At 41.2% G+C, this 15,059-nt stretch overlaps 1 protein-coding gene across 6 annotated transcripts in view; it reads left to right on the plus strand.

The window, feature by feature from the left end:
* Positions 1-1,282: 1,282 nt before the first annotated feature.
* The window catches only part of USP10 (ubiquitin specific peptidase 10), a 71,201-nt gene continuing 57,424 nt past the window's right edge, over positions 1,283-15,059 (plus strand). For 3 of the 6 annotated variants that reach the window (XM_039503330.1, XM_039503329.1, XM_039503332.1), the window contains exon 1: positions 1,283-1,433. In XM_039503330.1, coding sequence (XP_039359264.1) covers positions 1,413-1,433 — 21 coding nt within the window. In that variant the 5' untranslated portion in view covers positions 1,283-1,412. The remainder of the gene's footprint in view (positions 1,434-15,059) is intronic. The other 3 variants (XM_039503328.1, XM_039503333.1, XM_039503334.1) reach the window with 1 other exon arrangement.

Here is a 15,059-nt window from a genome sequence, read left to right on the forward strand (position 1 = left end):
TCCCTTGACATCATGAAATTGTCCTAAATATTTGAGATTTTTGTCAAATACAAATTTTGAGTTGTTTTAATTTCCTTTCTGATGTTTGAGGCTTTAGGGTCCCATATTTTCAAACTTTTCACTGTGACATGAAGTTTAGAAACTTACCTTTCTTTTTATTTTGTTAATAAAGCTGAGATTCTCAAGTAATAACATGACTTTATGAGCTGGGAATTTAAGCAAAAGATTTTCAATAAAACTGAAGTGTTGGCAATAATGGAGGTTGTGACCACTCTGCCTGTCCCATGTTACTAAATTAGCGGAGGGTCCCAGCATGGAAAACATTGAGAAGGGAAGTAGATGATGTGACTCTTTCTGAAACATTTTAAAAGACGTGTATTTGGGGTGGGGAAGCTTTAGACATGAACTGTCTGACCAGTAAAGTCAAAGCTAAAAACATTGGTAGGTTGCAGCAGTGGTAACGGTCACATACCAAAGTATAAAGACTTAAATTTCTTGGAGGCAACCTTTTGTACTGCCATTATGAACACACATTGTGTGTGTTCTTTATTAACACATTGAAGATATATTGCTTTCACTGAGGAACTGATTTTATACCGTGCATAAATGGCTTGTCTATATTGGTAGTTTGTGGTTAATAGAAACATCATCTTTCTGAGTTTTTCCAACTGGGCAAACAGTTCCCATCACCTGGGTGATACAACTGAATGAAAGGCGGCTGCCGTGAGGTGACACTTCCTGGGACCTGGGCTAGAACTTAAGACCCACAAACATCTTGCCACTGCCAGCAACCTTGCAGAAGGCTGTCAGCCTGACCCAAGCAGAATTCTCCCAGCGGTGGAACATGTGACAACTACAGGAAGGGACAGATCTCCAGTGGCCAGCTGGGACTGTGCACCTGTACCTCAGGGCAGCCCAAGTGCTGACATGTATGAAGCTTAAAGGGCAGAGCATCAGCTCTGTTGGCATTAACGTGCACTTGGGATGGGTGTGTGTGTGTGTGTGTGTCTTTGTTGCAGCCCAGTTTCACCCCCAGGGGGTGGGGGGGACTCTCTGTGTAGCCATCCCGCCCCCCCTCAGAGGGAGACGGATCAGGCTGGATCCCTTACAGTCAATGGCCGCCTAGGCCCCCAGGCCGGCCCCATCTCTCCCCCGCTCCATCCCTCACCCACTCACACCCCCATCTCCCGCGGGCTCAGCTACTCTGCAGGCCCCACCCCTTTCACCCCCTCCCGGGCTGCGCGCAGGCGCAGAGCCCTTCCCCCTGCCGGCGGGGCGAGCTGCGCGCAGGCGCCCTGGTGACCGCCTGCCCGCCCGGTGGTGTGTGTGCGCGAGAGAGAAGATGGCGGCGGCGGGGGCAGCAGCGTGAGGAGCCGAGCGGACGCCGAGCTCCCCATTGAAGCGGGGGCGCCATGGCCTTAAACAGCGCCCAGGTACTGCCCCGCGCGGGCCCCCCCGGGCGGGGGGTGGCGGGGGAGCCGTGCCCGGCCCTGGGGGGCTGCTGCGCCCCGCCCCCCCGGGGGAAGCACGCTGCCCGGGACTAGGCCCAGGGTGATTCTGCAGCCTCATTGAATCTCCTCAGGGGCCCGGCGGGCCCTGAGCCCCCGCGGGGGGGGCGGCAGCGCCTCCCTCCCGGCAGCCCCTGGTGCGGGGAAGGGATCCTGGCCCTTAATCGCCGGGGTTTCCCTGCGGGTTGGTGCGGGGAAGGGGCGGCCTCCTGGGTGTCCTTTGCGGGATGTTGAGATTCCGCCTCCCTCCAAGCCTTTGCGTGGGGGAGGGCAGATGGGCTTTCTGGGGCGGAGGGGAAGTGAGTCTGTAATGGGAAGGGAATAAGGAGTTTGGGGATTAATTTGGGTTTTCCCCTCTTCCCAAACAAACCTTAGCGCGTGATGCTGCAAAGGGCTGAGTAACGAGATTAACATGCGCTGCGATGTGTGTGAAAATCCGCGCGCGCGTGTGTGTGTGAGATCAACCAACCAAGGTATCAGTGCAGGGAATACAAATCCTGCATTTGGGATGTGTGTGTAATAAACCAACTAAAATATCTATACATGGAATAAAAATCCTGCATTCCTAGGAGCTTTTGCATGAAAGTTAGAATTTGAAGTAAAGTTAGCACATGAGGCTTGATTCTTTGGTCCAATCTCCAGTATGTAAAAAAAGCAAATGATTGAATGGGACAATTTCTTTGTGTGTGCAAGTTTTGTTCCCAAAGTAGTGGGGAATAAATATGCTGCATTGGCAGATATGTATTTTAAAAAACAAAGTTTTATGCTTGATCAGATTAGGCACAATACAAATAATAATAATATGCTGTTTTACTAGTTGAAAAAAATATTTTCAGAAAATGAGTGTCTAGAGCAACGTGATAATGCATTAGTTGTGTAGCATATTTTTCTGAAAGTCATTCGTCAAAGTGTTTATATATAGTAAAAGTAGTGCATTAATGATGATGGCTGTTTTTTTTAAACCAAGAGTATACTTGATCAAAACTACTGAGGTGTACTTGTCAGGCTTGATTTTTGAGAGAGCTGTTTTTGACAACACTTGAGTGCTGGAGGCAATTAGTTTGTGTGGCCTGTTTACTTGGTTTTAATGTTTATAATAAAACATAATGGTTACAGAGTTTCTTACCTTTAACTTCCACTGTAAGCAGTCTATGGGAATTAATGTGGTTTTGTTTCTCAAGTGATCAGTATATGATCTTGAACAGACAGAATACAACACCAACCATAATGAAAATTGAGAGAAACTCAAAGTTAAGCTTTGAAGTTTTTTGGACTCCCTTCTACCCCATCCCCAAGTGAGTAAAATAAGCAGTATTTTGTGTGATTATTATCCAGATGTAGTGCAAAAGACAGATATTCAGACTTTCTTGATGGAGAATGACAGACATTTTTTGTATTGATGCTTAGTTCATTAAGTCTATCTTTTTTCTGCAACGAAAAAGCACACAACTGATAACTTACATTTATGTTGTAGCAGTTAAAGAGGATTATACATGCAACTTTGCTCTTTTTCTAATATACACTTTTCACAGTATCTTCAAGGCCGATTAACTAACTGTGGGTAGTACCACTGTTAGTGCGACTATTCTGTAGATAAAGTGAAGTATGTAAGTCTTTACAGGATCAGGACTGAAGTTTGTGTATCCTTCAGAAAATGAACTTGCAGATTTTTTTTTAAATCAATCATCTTGGCACTTTACAATTGTCATGTGCTGATATTTGTTTATTCACTATAACTCACATTATTCCTGAAGATGGTCAGAGATTTAAGCGAAAATTTAAAAAAAAGAGACTATGTGCTGTTATAATCCAGTTCTGCATATTGTTTTTCTTCTGGCATCACTGTAGGTGCCAGTGATTGATAGTATTGTAGGAAAGCATGCTTTAAATGCTAAAGTAGGAAGAGAATATTATTTGGGAGAAAAGAAATCTATTAATGCATTCTCAGGACTGCAGTTCCCAAAAGGGGAACCTGAAGAGAAAAAAGTTCTTTACATACTTGTGGTGTGTATTTTTGTGTGTGGAAATGCAATTTTAGATGTAGATGTGATTTTTTTTTGTTTTTTTTTTTTTAAATTTAAGATGAGAATATTAGAGTGAAATGGAGTGAGAGTATGTTTTGATATGACTTGTCTATTAGTATGAGACTATACCACATTGCTAATTTATTAACACATTATGTGCATGCCATCAGTGGTTTGAGCATTGGCCTGCTAAACCCAGGGTTGTGAGTTCAATCCTTGAGGGGGCCATTTAGGGCTGGGGGCAAAAATCTGTCTGGGGATTGGTCTTGCTTTGAGCAGGTGGGTTGGGCTAGATGACCTCCTGAGGTCCCTTCCAACCCTGATATTCTATGAAGAGACCCAGTAAAGGTATAAAGCATTTATTTTTCCATGTGACTATGAACTAAATTTATTTATCTTGATTGAGAAATATTTGTCTCCAAGGAAAAGTTATTCTGCTTCTCTATGACTGTTTTGGGATCCATGAAACATGAAGTCTGTTTTCACTAGAGCAATATCATCCAGAGAGTTTAACTTTAATGGAGTGGAGAAAGTGAATACAGTGGGCTTTAATTCCATGTTTACTGTATTTTTATTTCTGTTGAAGTGATAGTACATGACATTTTGAAAGGAGTATCTTGAAATGACAGTTTTGACAACGTGCTGTACAAAATGCATTTCAGAATATTCCAATATAATTCAAATATACTCTTTACTTTTGGCTTTTTATTTAATGAAGCTGTTTCATAATCATTTTAATCAGACACTTAAACACTCCTATCACTCTACTATACTTATGGGTGTGTACATCTGAGCACATTTAAAATCTGTTAGGTTTTTTTTCTCTCTTCAAAGACAGAACTTGAAATAAACCTGTTGCATCACTGCTTGAGTCCCATTACAGGTATTAAGCTTTGTTTTAATATTAGCTGTGTTTGAAACTATATTACATTAAGAAAGCTTAAAAAAATCCTACTCTTAAAATAAAACCATTTTCATTCTTCAGCAAATGTTGGAAGTTTCTTTATTGGAAGTATTAATACACAGTGCTAGTCATGAATGCTAAGAACAGTTCCTAGCTGTTTATTTTCTTTTATCTTTTAGGTGGAATTAGTTATATGACAAACTTCATGCATAAACCTTGTGAAAACAAATTAAATGGGGAAAGGGATACAAAAGTGGGATGAATCATTTCTTGCTTATTTGTTCTTTGACAAGATTAATTTAGTGCCACACAAGTACCTAGAAGGAAAATTTGTAACTTTTTCAGTCTGCTTGGCCCCCCTTCCAAAAAAAATTCTAGACTACAGTACTGGTTCAGAGACCTTTTTTTAGAATTGCTACTGCAGTTTGCTTATTTAATGATTTTTGTAGTGTCAGTTTAGGGAGCCTGTTTGTTGCTTAGACACACTGCTACCTCCTTTCATGTAACGATTAAAAGTAGTTCTACAGTTGAAGAGGGGAGAAAGTGATGCTTTTGCATATAGATAAAGTATGCTGTTCAGTTTCTATTTGTTGTGATACATGTGCAGCATGCTGTGTCATACAAAACAGACAAATCTGTTTGTAATAGAACTTGCTGGCCTTGGGCCATTGGATTATAGTCATTTGTCACTTTAATGCCATTTCAGCAATGTAGATGTTCATTTACAAAGAATTACACATGCTAGAACTGCAGTTTTTCTTCTTAGTGGAAGTGCTTTATTTGTGACCATTTAACATACAATTTAGGATTAAGGAACATTGTACAGAACAAAGGTACTTCATAGTAGAAAAACCTCATGGCATATTTGATACATTTTAAATTAGGATTAGAAATCCCTATTTCTGTTCTGTGTAATTATTAGTTTCCTATTTTAGTGAATAGGACTGTACAGACCTTTTGGGTGATATTACCAGTGATGGGTCAGTGTTTTCTGGGGTGGGCGAAGGAAGGAGAGAAGGGGTAGAACCTTTCTCCCTCCCCCCCCCTTTTTGTCTAAATAGTATAATAGGATTATACTGGTTTAGATTACTTAAAAGATATAACTTTGTACAAATCAAAGTTATTGTTAATGTGTTCAAAGTTTAACTCTATAGACTTGTTTGTTAAAATTAGTTAAGAGTTATTGCGCTAATGAAGAACAGCAGTGTGTGTTTGATTATTAGATTCAGCAGTCTTAATACCTAGTTTATTTGCATCTGATCCTAAGAACACCATTGTATTTCGGAGTTCTCTACTTCTCTGGGGCTTGAAATAGCCCAAGTTTGTTAACCTTTGGAGCATGCTGGAAGGCCTCTCTTTTTCTCCCTTGCTTATATGGAGATGGGTAAGATTGTCTTGGAGGGGCTTATTAAAATTCTGTTTATACTGTTGTGTATTGTGTTTTCAGGAATGCATTTTTAAGAGATTGTCAAGGATGCCCAGAGCCTACTGTGGATTTTTATTTTTTAGTGTAGGAGAAATTGAAATAAATGTTTAACATTCTGTGAAAGTGACACTGGTTGTAGTTATTAATCATGTAAGCAGTGATGTAAATTTACATGGGCTTTGTAAATGAAACATAAGACGTGTTTTGTTCCATATAGTTTATAATCTAAGGAGGTTGTGGAATCATTGTCATAATTAATATGCACTGTTAAAATTTAATTAACTGGGAATCAATAATAGTTTTCTATTCTGTAGCTATCATTTATTTTGATAAGTGGGGATTGGCCCAACTATTTTGGAATTCAGATAATAAACTTTAAAAGGATTGCCAGTCTGCAGTTCACTGTTGTATCTTGTTACCTGTGCACCTCTGTCTGCTGCCACTAGTTTGAATATTTGGGTAATTCATTTGAATGGATTGTTGTGATCTTCGTGTACAGCACATCATGAAGCTAGGGCAACATTATCACTTTGGATAAGGGGGAAAAAAGTACCAAAAGTGTATTTAATGTTTAAATTCTTTTAAAGTGGGGAAGAGGATCTGGAGGTCTTCAAAAAGAGGGAGGAGAAGAATGTTATAGGAAAGCTCTCGGTATAAAAAATTATAGTTTCCAAGCTTCCCCTACAGATAATGTGTGGGGAAACATTTTAAAAAACGTATTAAAAATTGATTTCCCTCCAATAATAGTGTTCATGGTAGATGCTTTTTAGGGTATTGTTTTGTTGGAACTGGGCTAAATATCCTAGAACCACAGTAACAGTGCAGTGCGATCTGTATTCCCTGAGTGCAGTGGAAAGGATTTTTCATTTCATACATCACTTACAATTTACTGCAGTAATTTCACAAAGTCAGGGCATGTCCTCTTAACTCTCAGTTCTTTTCCCATTGAAAGCTACATATTTGTCATGGATTTACCAGCATTATTAAAATCCATATTAGAAGTAAAAAAAGCTGTACATCCTTCACACACAGAAAAACAGAACTTATTTGTGGTGAAAATCATGGTGTTGATAACTCCTGGTGGTTGTTTTGATGTCTGCAGAGAAACAATTTTCAATCCAAAGCAATATCTATTGAAAAAAGTCCATTGTTACCATGATGTGTATTTTACTGTTCTGCCATAGGCAGAGCATTGATCTTTACATATTGTGAAACTTAAAAGATTGCTTATCCACATCATGCTTTTATTTTTAACAGTTTAACAAAATACTAATACAAACTTATTCAAGGCTTCTAATTCAGTATGTGGTCACCAGAAACTTACACTTTTGTTTTTAAAGCCCCCACATTTTCTTTTGCCCCTGAGGCATAGATCCTGTACTGCAGGATTGAATTCTTGCTACACAAGCACATTTTTCTTCTGCCCTCAATTGTTTTTTGACCAATTGCCTGGTCCAGTACAGGTCTGGAATACGGGAACAGTTTCAGAGCCAGCCTCCCTTCCAGTCTTGCGAGGCAGGAGGTAATGGGAGCAGAATGCAAACAAAGGGAAGAGAGGTGTTTGTAAATTTCTGCATGGTGTAAAAGTGCCAGATTATTCCAGAAAGGGCATGGGGTGGAGTGAAGAGAGGGAGGAAAAATGAATTGCTTAATTTTAAGATGGAGGTTGGATTTGTTTCAGCTGCCTGCCTAATGATATTTGTTTTATAGTAGCTCTTATAGGCTTCAACTAAAATAGGCACTGTAGCCTAGTAAAAGACAGTGCCCAACTTAAAAAAATTACGATCTGAATAGATGAGCTGGACAAAGGGAGGGCGGAAACAAAGGCATATAGTGGTAAAGTGACTTGTAGTATAGCAGGTTAATGGCTGAATTGGGGATAGAATCTGGATCTCTTTGAGTCCCCATCCAGTGCCCTGTCCACTGGACCATGCTGCCTCTAGTAGTGGTGTCTAATTGGACTGGTAGTAAAAGAAAGTGAGAAATGATGCCCCAGTAGAATGGAAATCGTCACTCCCTCTCACGCCTTGTCTCCTCCAAAAAAAATGTAATGCATTGCTTTTTGAATTTCTGGTGTGTTATCTATTACTATTCATTGAAGTATAAAATCCTAATGTAAGGTGTATTGAAAATCAAATGAAAGTTATAGCTCATTTAAATTTGTTGTGCCCATCCACCCTTGAGGAATAGCGCTTAAGACAGAAAATAAATATTAATTATTTACATGATCATTTAAACATATTTTTATATTTGTGTTTTAGTAGGGAAGAACTAATTTTACTGACAACTTCTTGGGATTAAAAGCAACAGCAACAACAAAATAAAGTACATAATAAAACCATGCAAGAATGGAGAGGAATAGTCCAGTTTCAAAATATAAAAAGTAAAACTGTAAGAGTAAAATTTGCTTAGTCACCCAACTCCCATTCTCTTTCTTGGCAAGTTTGTGTTCTATTCACAAACAAAATTGGATTATGGTGGTCACCTCTGCTACTTAATAATCCAACTTTGCTAGGGAGCTGCCTATCTAAGGCACCTCCAAAAGAAGAGCTTACCAACCTGAGATACCTTAATGTTGCTAAGAGCCTACTCCCCCCAAGTTTGCTTTGTTAGTAGGGTAAAGATAATGAACATGTTATCATGATTAGTACTTGTGGTTATTGTATAGAGGCCATAAAGGGTTATTATTGTCATTGCTGGGGTCTGACTTTAGCTGCAGAATAAAAGTTCCACAGGATTGTTACTGATATCAGCCATGAAAGCAGTGTAGTGGAGAGTGCTGATTAAGTTATTCTGAAAGTATTCTTTCAATTGGTTTTCACTTCATGTAGTTTCCATCAAAAGCCTTCTTTGGGCTGTAGCTGTCACAATGCCTATTCTTACTTTTTTCATGTTCTATATCTTTCTTAAACAGTGCACAAGTACAATTTAAAGCACACTGAGGTTTTATTTTTCATCACCTCTGAGTGGACTAGCAATCAGAATGGATTACGTGGTGCCGACAACACACTCTCCAACCTTCCAGTCAGCCAGCTTGGCCTTGCCTATCTCTTCCAACCCAAGTGTGACCAGGGACGACAGTTTGTGATCAGAGCTGAGGTTGTCAGACTGACCTCTTTGCTTGTGTGGCCCACATTTCAATACAGAGATAGTTTCATCGGTCTCCTGTTCCTTTATATTTCTGTGGATGACATCCCCTTTGGCTCATGATGGCATAATATCTGGTGGCTACTACAACAGTTGCCGACATGGAGAAGTATTATTAGGAAAGTATATCACAAGCTGTATCTTGTGCCAGTTTAACAGCTGGAAAAAGAGCCAGCAGTATATGTCACTTGGCTTTCTGTGGGCCACCAGCAAGTGCTCCACAGACCACAGCTTGGGAGTATCTTGATTGTCTGGGAAGACTTCAGTGTGATCAATTTATTGCACAAGTTGCAGCAACAGTTTGGAGCCACAAGTGTTTAAGCAAGACTTTGCACACCATGCTTTGTACATTGTTTGATAGTGCTTCATAATGACTTTTTGCATGATAGCCACTGTTTAAAATGTTAGGTTGTATATTAATTGTGGGCATTTTCTCATCTCATGAAGGCCAGAAAATAACTCTTCTAAAATCAGTTTAAGCACAAGGTTTGACACATCCCATATACTTCAGGAGCAATCAAAAGTGAGACATACTGATTGTTGGCAAGCATGAAATCAGAAAAAAAATTCTTATTCACTGAAGCCTTGTTAGTTGAGTTCAGGGGTTCTCAAACTGGGGGTTGGGACCCCTCAGGGGATCGCAAGGTTATTACATAGAGGGTTGTGAGCTCTCCGCCTCCACACCAAACCCCGCTTTTCCTCCGGCATTTATAACAGTGTTAAATATATAAACAATTGTTTTTAATTTATATGGGGGGGGTCGCACTCAGAGGCTTGCTATGTGAAAGGAGTCACCAGTACAATAGTTTGAGAACCACTGGTTTAGTTAGTATTCTCCAACTACTTGAACTAGTGTTGTGTAAGTAACAATGTGAGTGATTCTTGTACTGCTGCTTATGAAATATCTGCAGATTTTCTAGTTTTACTAGTTTTTTTTTTAAAGTGGATTTGAAACCATAGGAGAAAACACTAGTCACACCAGTACTGTATTCCATTAATGTGCTGGCTAATATGTATTGTGGCTAAGTGAGGACTGTGCTGACTTCACAATAGTAAGATTAAAATCTCCAGAAATCTGATTTATGGTTTTGGAGCATTGTGGCTATTTTACCACTAATAGCATTTTAGAGTTCACCATCATAGTAAGTTCATTTAGTTTCAGAGGAAAGGAAAAGAAGTTAAACTTGATGAGCATGATAATCTGAGTTGTCTCATTTCCAAAATCTAGTCTTCTCCACTCTTTTATATTCTTATTGGAATGTGCAAAAGGGACTAGAAAGATCTCAGGACAAATAAATTGCTATAAGAAAAACAAAGGAAGAGTTTAATATGCCAAAAGTTACAAAATAGTTAGGCCTTCTGCACTACAGTGTTAGGTAGACATAAGTCACTTTGTGTCAGTCTATTTGTGCATGTGTCTACGCTCAAATTTCTCTGGCTGATGTAAGAGGCCTTTTACAGCAAGTAAAACCACCTTCCTGAATGGCATAGAGCCATGGTCAACCTACTGAGGTTGACACAGTGAAAGTATAGATGCTGCATAACCTGTCGACCCCTACCTGTCCTCCAGCAGATGTCCCACCATGCCCCATTCCCTGTGATAGTGATCATTCTGATCACATTTTTAAACTCAGCTGCCTAGGGGCTAGAGACTGGAAATTGCTCCCTCTTTAAGTTCCTTGTGTGTTTTTGAAATGCTTTTTCATGATTGCTCTCCTTGCTGAGCACACCTAGCAGCTCACCTTTTTGCATGCAACTGCCCAGCCATGTACTCAGGCCGTGTCTACGCTCCTGGAACTGTGAGGAAAAGAGGCTGTGCCAAGCACAGCTACAGCCCAGCCATAGAAACATTGACATCTACAAGCAGGTTGTACAGGGAATGCAGGCAAAGGGGTATGACAGGAATCAGCAGCAATGTTGTGTGAAGGCAAAGGAGTTTTGTCACGATTCCACGTAGCTCTTGTGCTGTGCTGCAGGCCTGCCACTTCTATAAGGAACTGCATGTCATACTTGGCAGAGACTCCAGTTGCACCCTGCAGAGCACTGTGGATATGTTGGAAGACCCTGAGACAGAGACTCCTGCCATTAACAGCCAGGGCTGAGGTGGGAGAAGATGCGTTGGGGGACTCCAGCCATGCAACAAGCCAAGACCTATTTGCGACTCCTCCACAGATTAGCCAGTCCTGCCGGGCAGGTGCAAATGAGCCTGATGAAAGGGAAAGGAACTCTGGTAATTCTGTGCATGCATTTTTCCTTGTAGTATTTAAATGTAAAGATGGTGCCCATCCATCAAGTTCTTTTACTTCTATAAGAAGAGGTAGAGGAACCACAAACAGAAGCAGAGGTGGCATCTGTTTTTCATTTCCCTTTTGAGTGAGTTAGGGCTAGGGGAATGTGAAGCTGGTTATGTACATAGAGATATTCTTTTTATCTCTTGAGAGATCTTGATTAAACTTTCATGTAGATGTTTTGCATTTTTTCCCCAAAGATTACTAGGAATGTCTACCTTATTTCTTCCTCCTCAGTAGGAAAGTTTCCCACACCACTCTGCAGTGTTTGGCTGGCAGCTTTGGGATGCCAGTAGCGGCTGTGTTCTATGTGCCTTTGTCACCCTCGGGAGTGGGAGATCAGCTAAAATCACCACCACCTATGAAAAACAGTACCAGTATTCAGTGCCATTGCCCTATACTCATACCCATGCAATAGGGACCAAAATTTTATAGCTTCATGTAATAGAAAATCCTTCCCCTTGCTGTTGGGAGAAATACTCATCATGGCTGAGGCTGGAGAGCGGTGCTGTGTTGAGTTGCTCCAAAACTGAAGTGTCAATAAGCATTTCTTATTAAAATTGTTTATGGAAATAAGGGAAAGGAGTTTTGAAACTTTCCCCTTTCCCTTGTGACTGTAAATCCAATGGTACGTATGTCTGTTTTTATCAGCAGCTTCTGGCATGGCTGCCTTGAGGGGTGCCCCCTCTATGCCTGCAGAACACCTGTCCCTGAGGATGAGAAAGAAGAGGACTAGGGAGGACGTGTTCTTTTGAGACTCTGAAAGCCAGTGCTGCATCGAACTGTAAACTAAGGACTTGGAGGGCCAGTATGTCTGACAGCATGGAGAAAGACAGGACAGGAAAAAGACCTAGGAGTCCCAGCAAGACAAGGAGAGCGAGATGCACCAGGACATAATGGGGCTTCTAAGGCAGCAGACTCAACTGCTGCAGACCTTGCTTGGCCTGCAGGTCCAAAAATTCTTGACTCTCCACCCTCTGCTGTTCTTGGAGTACTCCATGCTTGCTGCTCCACAACCACTCAACTTAACATATGGGATCATGGGGTGCATTCTTATCCCTACCACTCCTTTCCGGAGGACATGAAGGAAAGCCACAGCTTCACATACGCTGACCTGTGAGAACCACAACTGGTGCACAATAGACTACCTTTGTGTAGTCAGATGAACACGTGCCCACTTTTTCTCTAATTTTAAATTTTCAGTATGTTCAGTTATGTTAAAAACTTGTATAACATTGGCTGTGTTGGCTTTTTTTTTGCACATTGATTTTTTTCTGCACTTTTCTCCACTCTATAAAGTTCTATTTTTGGAGAATCAAATTATCTTACTAGTTCACAACAAATATTACAGAAGGCATAGCAGTGGTCAAAGGAAACAGCACCACAGAATTCATAGCTTCAGGAAAACACCCAGCAATAAAAAAAAAAAAAAAAAAAAAGTTTTGTAAATGTACAGCAAGCACCCCAGAATTCTTAGCAGCACTCAAAGCTCCAGGTTCAGAAAACACTCCAGCATAGAACATTACTGTGACCAACCGTTAAAATGCTCTTCCAAAGCCTCCCTCAACTGCATAGCTCCATGTTGAGCTCTTGTAATGCCCCTTGTGTCTGTCTGTTCCAAGTTCACAGACAGCTTCTCCACTTTCACCCTAGTGGCAGTGTTCCCTCCTTTGCCTCACACACATTATTCAGGAGGCAACATCTAGCTATAACCACTGGTCTATTTTTCTCCCTGAGATCCAGTCTAGTGAGTAAACACTGCTAGCGGTCCTTCAGTTTACCAAAAGCACATTGAACAATCATTCGGCACCTGCTGAGCTAATAAATGAATCTTTCCTTGGTACTCTTGAGATGACCAGTGTAGGGCTTCATGAGAGAGGGGTTGGCTGGGTCCCCCAGAGTCACTATTGGCATTTTATTATTGCCAGTGATAATCTGATGGTTGGGAAGTGTGTCCCTGCTTGAAGCCTGCCTCTGTTTGGCATTGGTGAGGCCTCATCTGGAGTACTGTGTCCAGTTTTGGGCCTCACAATACAAGAAGGATGTGGAAAAATTAGAAAGAGTCCAGCGGAGGGCAATAAAAATGATTAGGGGGCTGGAGCACATGATTTATGAGGAGAGGCTGAGGGAACTGGGATTATTTAGTCTGCAGAAGAGAAGAATGAGGGGGGATTTGATACCTGCTTTCAGCTACCTGAAAGGGGGTTCCAAAGAAGATGGAGGGATAGCTCAGTGGTTTGAGCATTGGCCTGCTAAACCCAGGGTTGTGAGCTCAATCCTTGAGGGGGCCATTTAGGGATTTGGGGATTGGTCCTGCTTTGAGCAGGGGGTTGGACTAGATGATCTGAGGTCCCTTCCAACCCTAATAATCTATGATTCTATGGATCTGTTCTCAGTGGTAGCAGATGACAGAACAAGGAGTAATGGTCTCAAGTTGCAGTGGGGGAGGTTTAGGTTGGATATTAGGAAAAAAGTTTTCACTAGGACGGTGGTGAAGTACTGGAATGGGTTACCTAGGGAGGTGGTGGAATCTCCTTCCTTAGAGGTTTTTAAGGTCAGGCTTGACAAAGCCCTGGCTGGGATGATTTAGTTGGGGATTGGTCCTGCTTTGAGCAGGGGGTTGGACTAGATGACCTCCTGTGGTCCCTTCCAACCCTGATATTCTGATTCTATCTGTTGCCTTACCATTGTTTGTAAACCCTATTGCTCACATCCATCCACTGTCAAATCTGACATCAGGAATCATAACACTCAAAAACCAGTAGGAGAACACTTTAACCTGTCTGGTCATTCAATGACAGATCTGTGGGTGGCAATTTTGCAACAGAAAAGCTTCAAAAACAGACTCCAAGGAGAAACTGCTGAGCTGTAATTGATATGCAAACTAGATACAATCAACTTAGGCTTAAATAGGGACTGGGAATGGCTGAGCAATTACAAACATTGAATCTATCTCCCCTTGTAAGTATTCTCACTCTTCTTATCAAACTGTCTGCACGGGGCTATCTTGATTATCACTGCAAAAGTTTTTTTCTTTCTTTCTTAATTGGCCTCTCAGAGTTGGTAAGACAACTCCCACCTTTTCCTGCTTTCTGTGTATATATATCTCCTCACTATATGTTCCATTCTATGCATCCAAAAAAGCGGGCTGTAGCCCACGAAAGCTTATGCTCAAATAAATTTGTTAGTCTCTAAGGTGCCACAAGTACTCCTGTTCTTTTTGCACATTGCTGAGAGTCTCAATTCTGCATAGCCATGTTAATCGTCTCCTGCTAACTACTCACATGACAATGGACCCCACAGTGAATTTTCCAACTCCAATATTTCCCACTGACTGGTAGCAATTTGATGTTTCAGGCTTCCAGAGTGTGATTGTCACTCACTTCTCCACTTTCAATGTAGCTCTTATTAAGGTGTCTCTGTGCTGAAGGGTTGGGGCGAGCTCGGGGCACTGATTCAGGCATTTGGCCTTTCACATTCGGAATTTATGCACCTATGTCTTGTCATCCTAAACATGCATTATGGTGCATTCCCACGAGTCAGTGCTCATTTCTCGGACACAGAAGTGGTGCTTCACCGTTTGCAGCTGTGCCAGAATGCCACCAACAACCTTGAATTGTTTTTCACTGTGTCCCTCAGCAAACTGTCCTAGAAGAAATCCTCATAGCCCAAATTGTTGAAATACTTCCTGATGGTCTACAAACACAGGAGAATTGTGTGTCCTGTATTTGCAACATTTATGATAATAGCCCAGAACTCTGT

Source organism: Mauremys reevesii, linkage group 16, assembly GCF_016161935.1.
Source record: "Mauremys reevesii isolate NIE-2019 linkage group 16, ASM1616193v1, whole genome shotgun sequence".
Classification (NCBI taxonomy): Eukaryota; Metazoa; Chordata; order Testudines; family Geoemydidae; genus Mauremys; species Mauremys reevesii.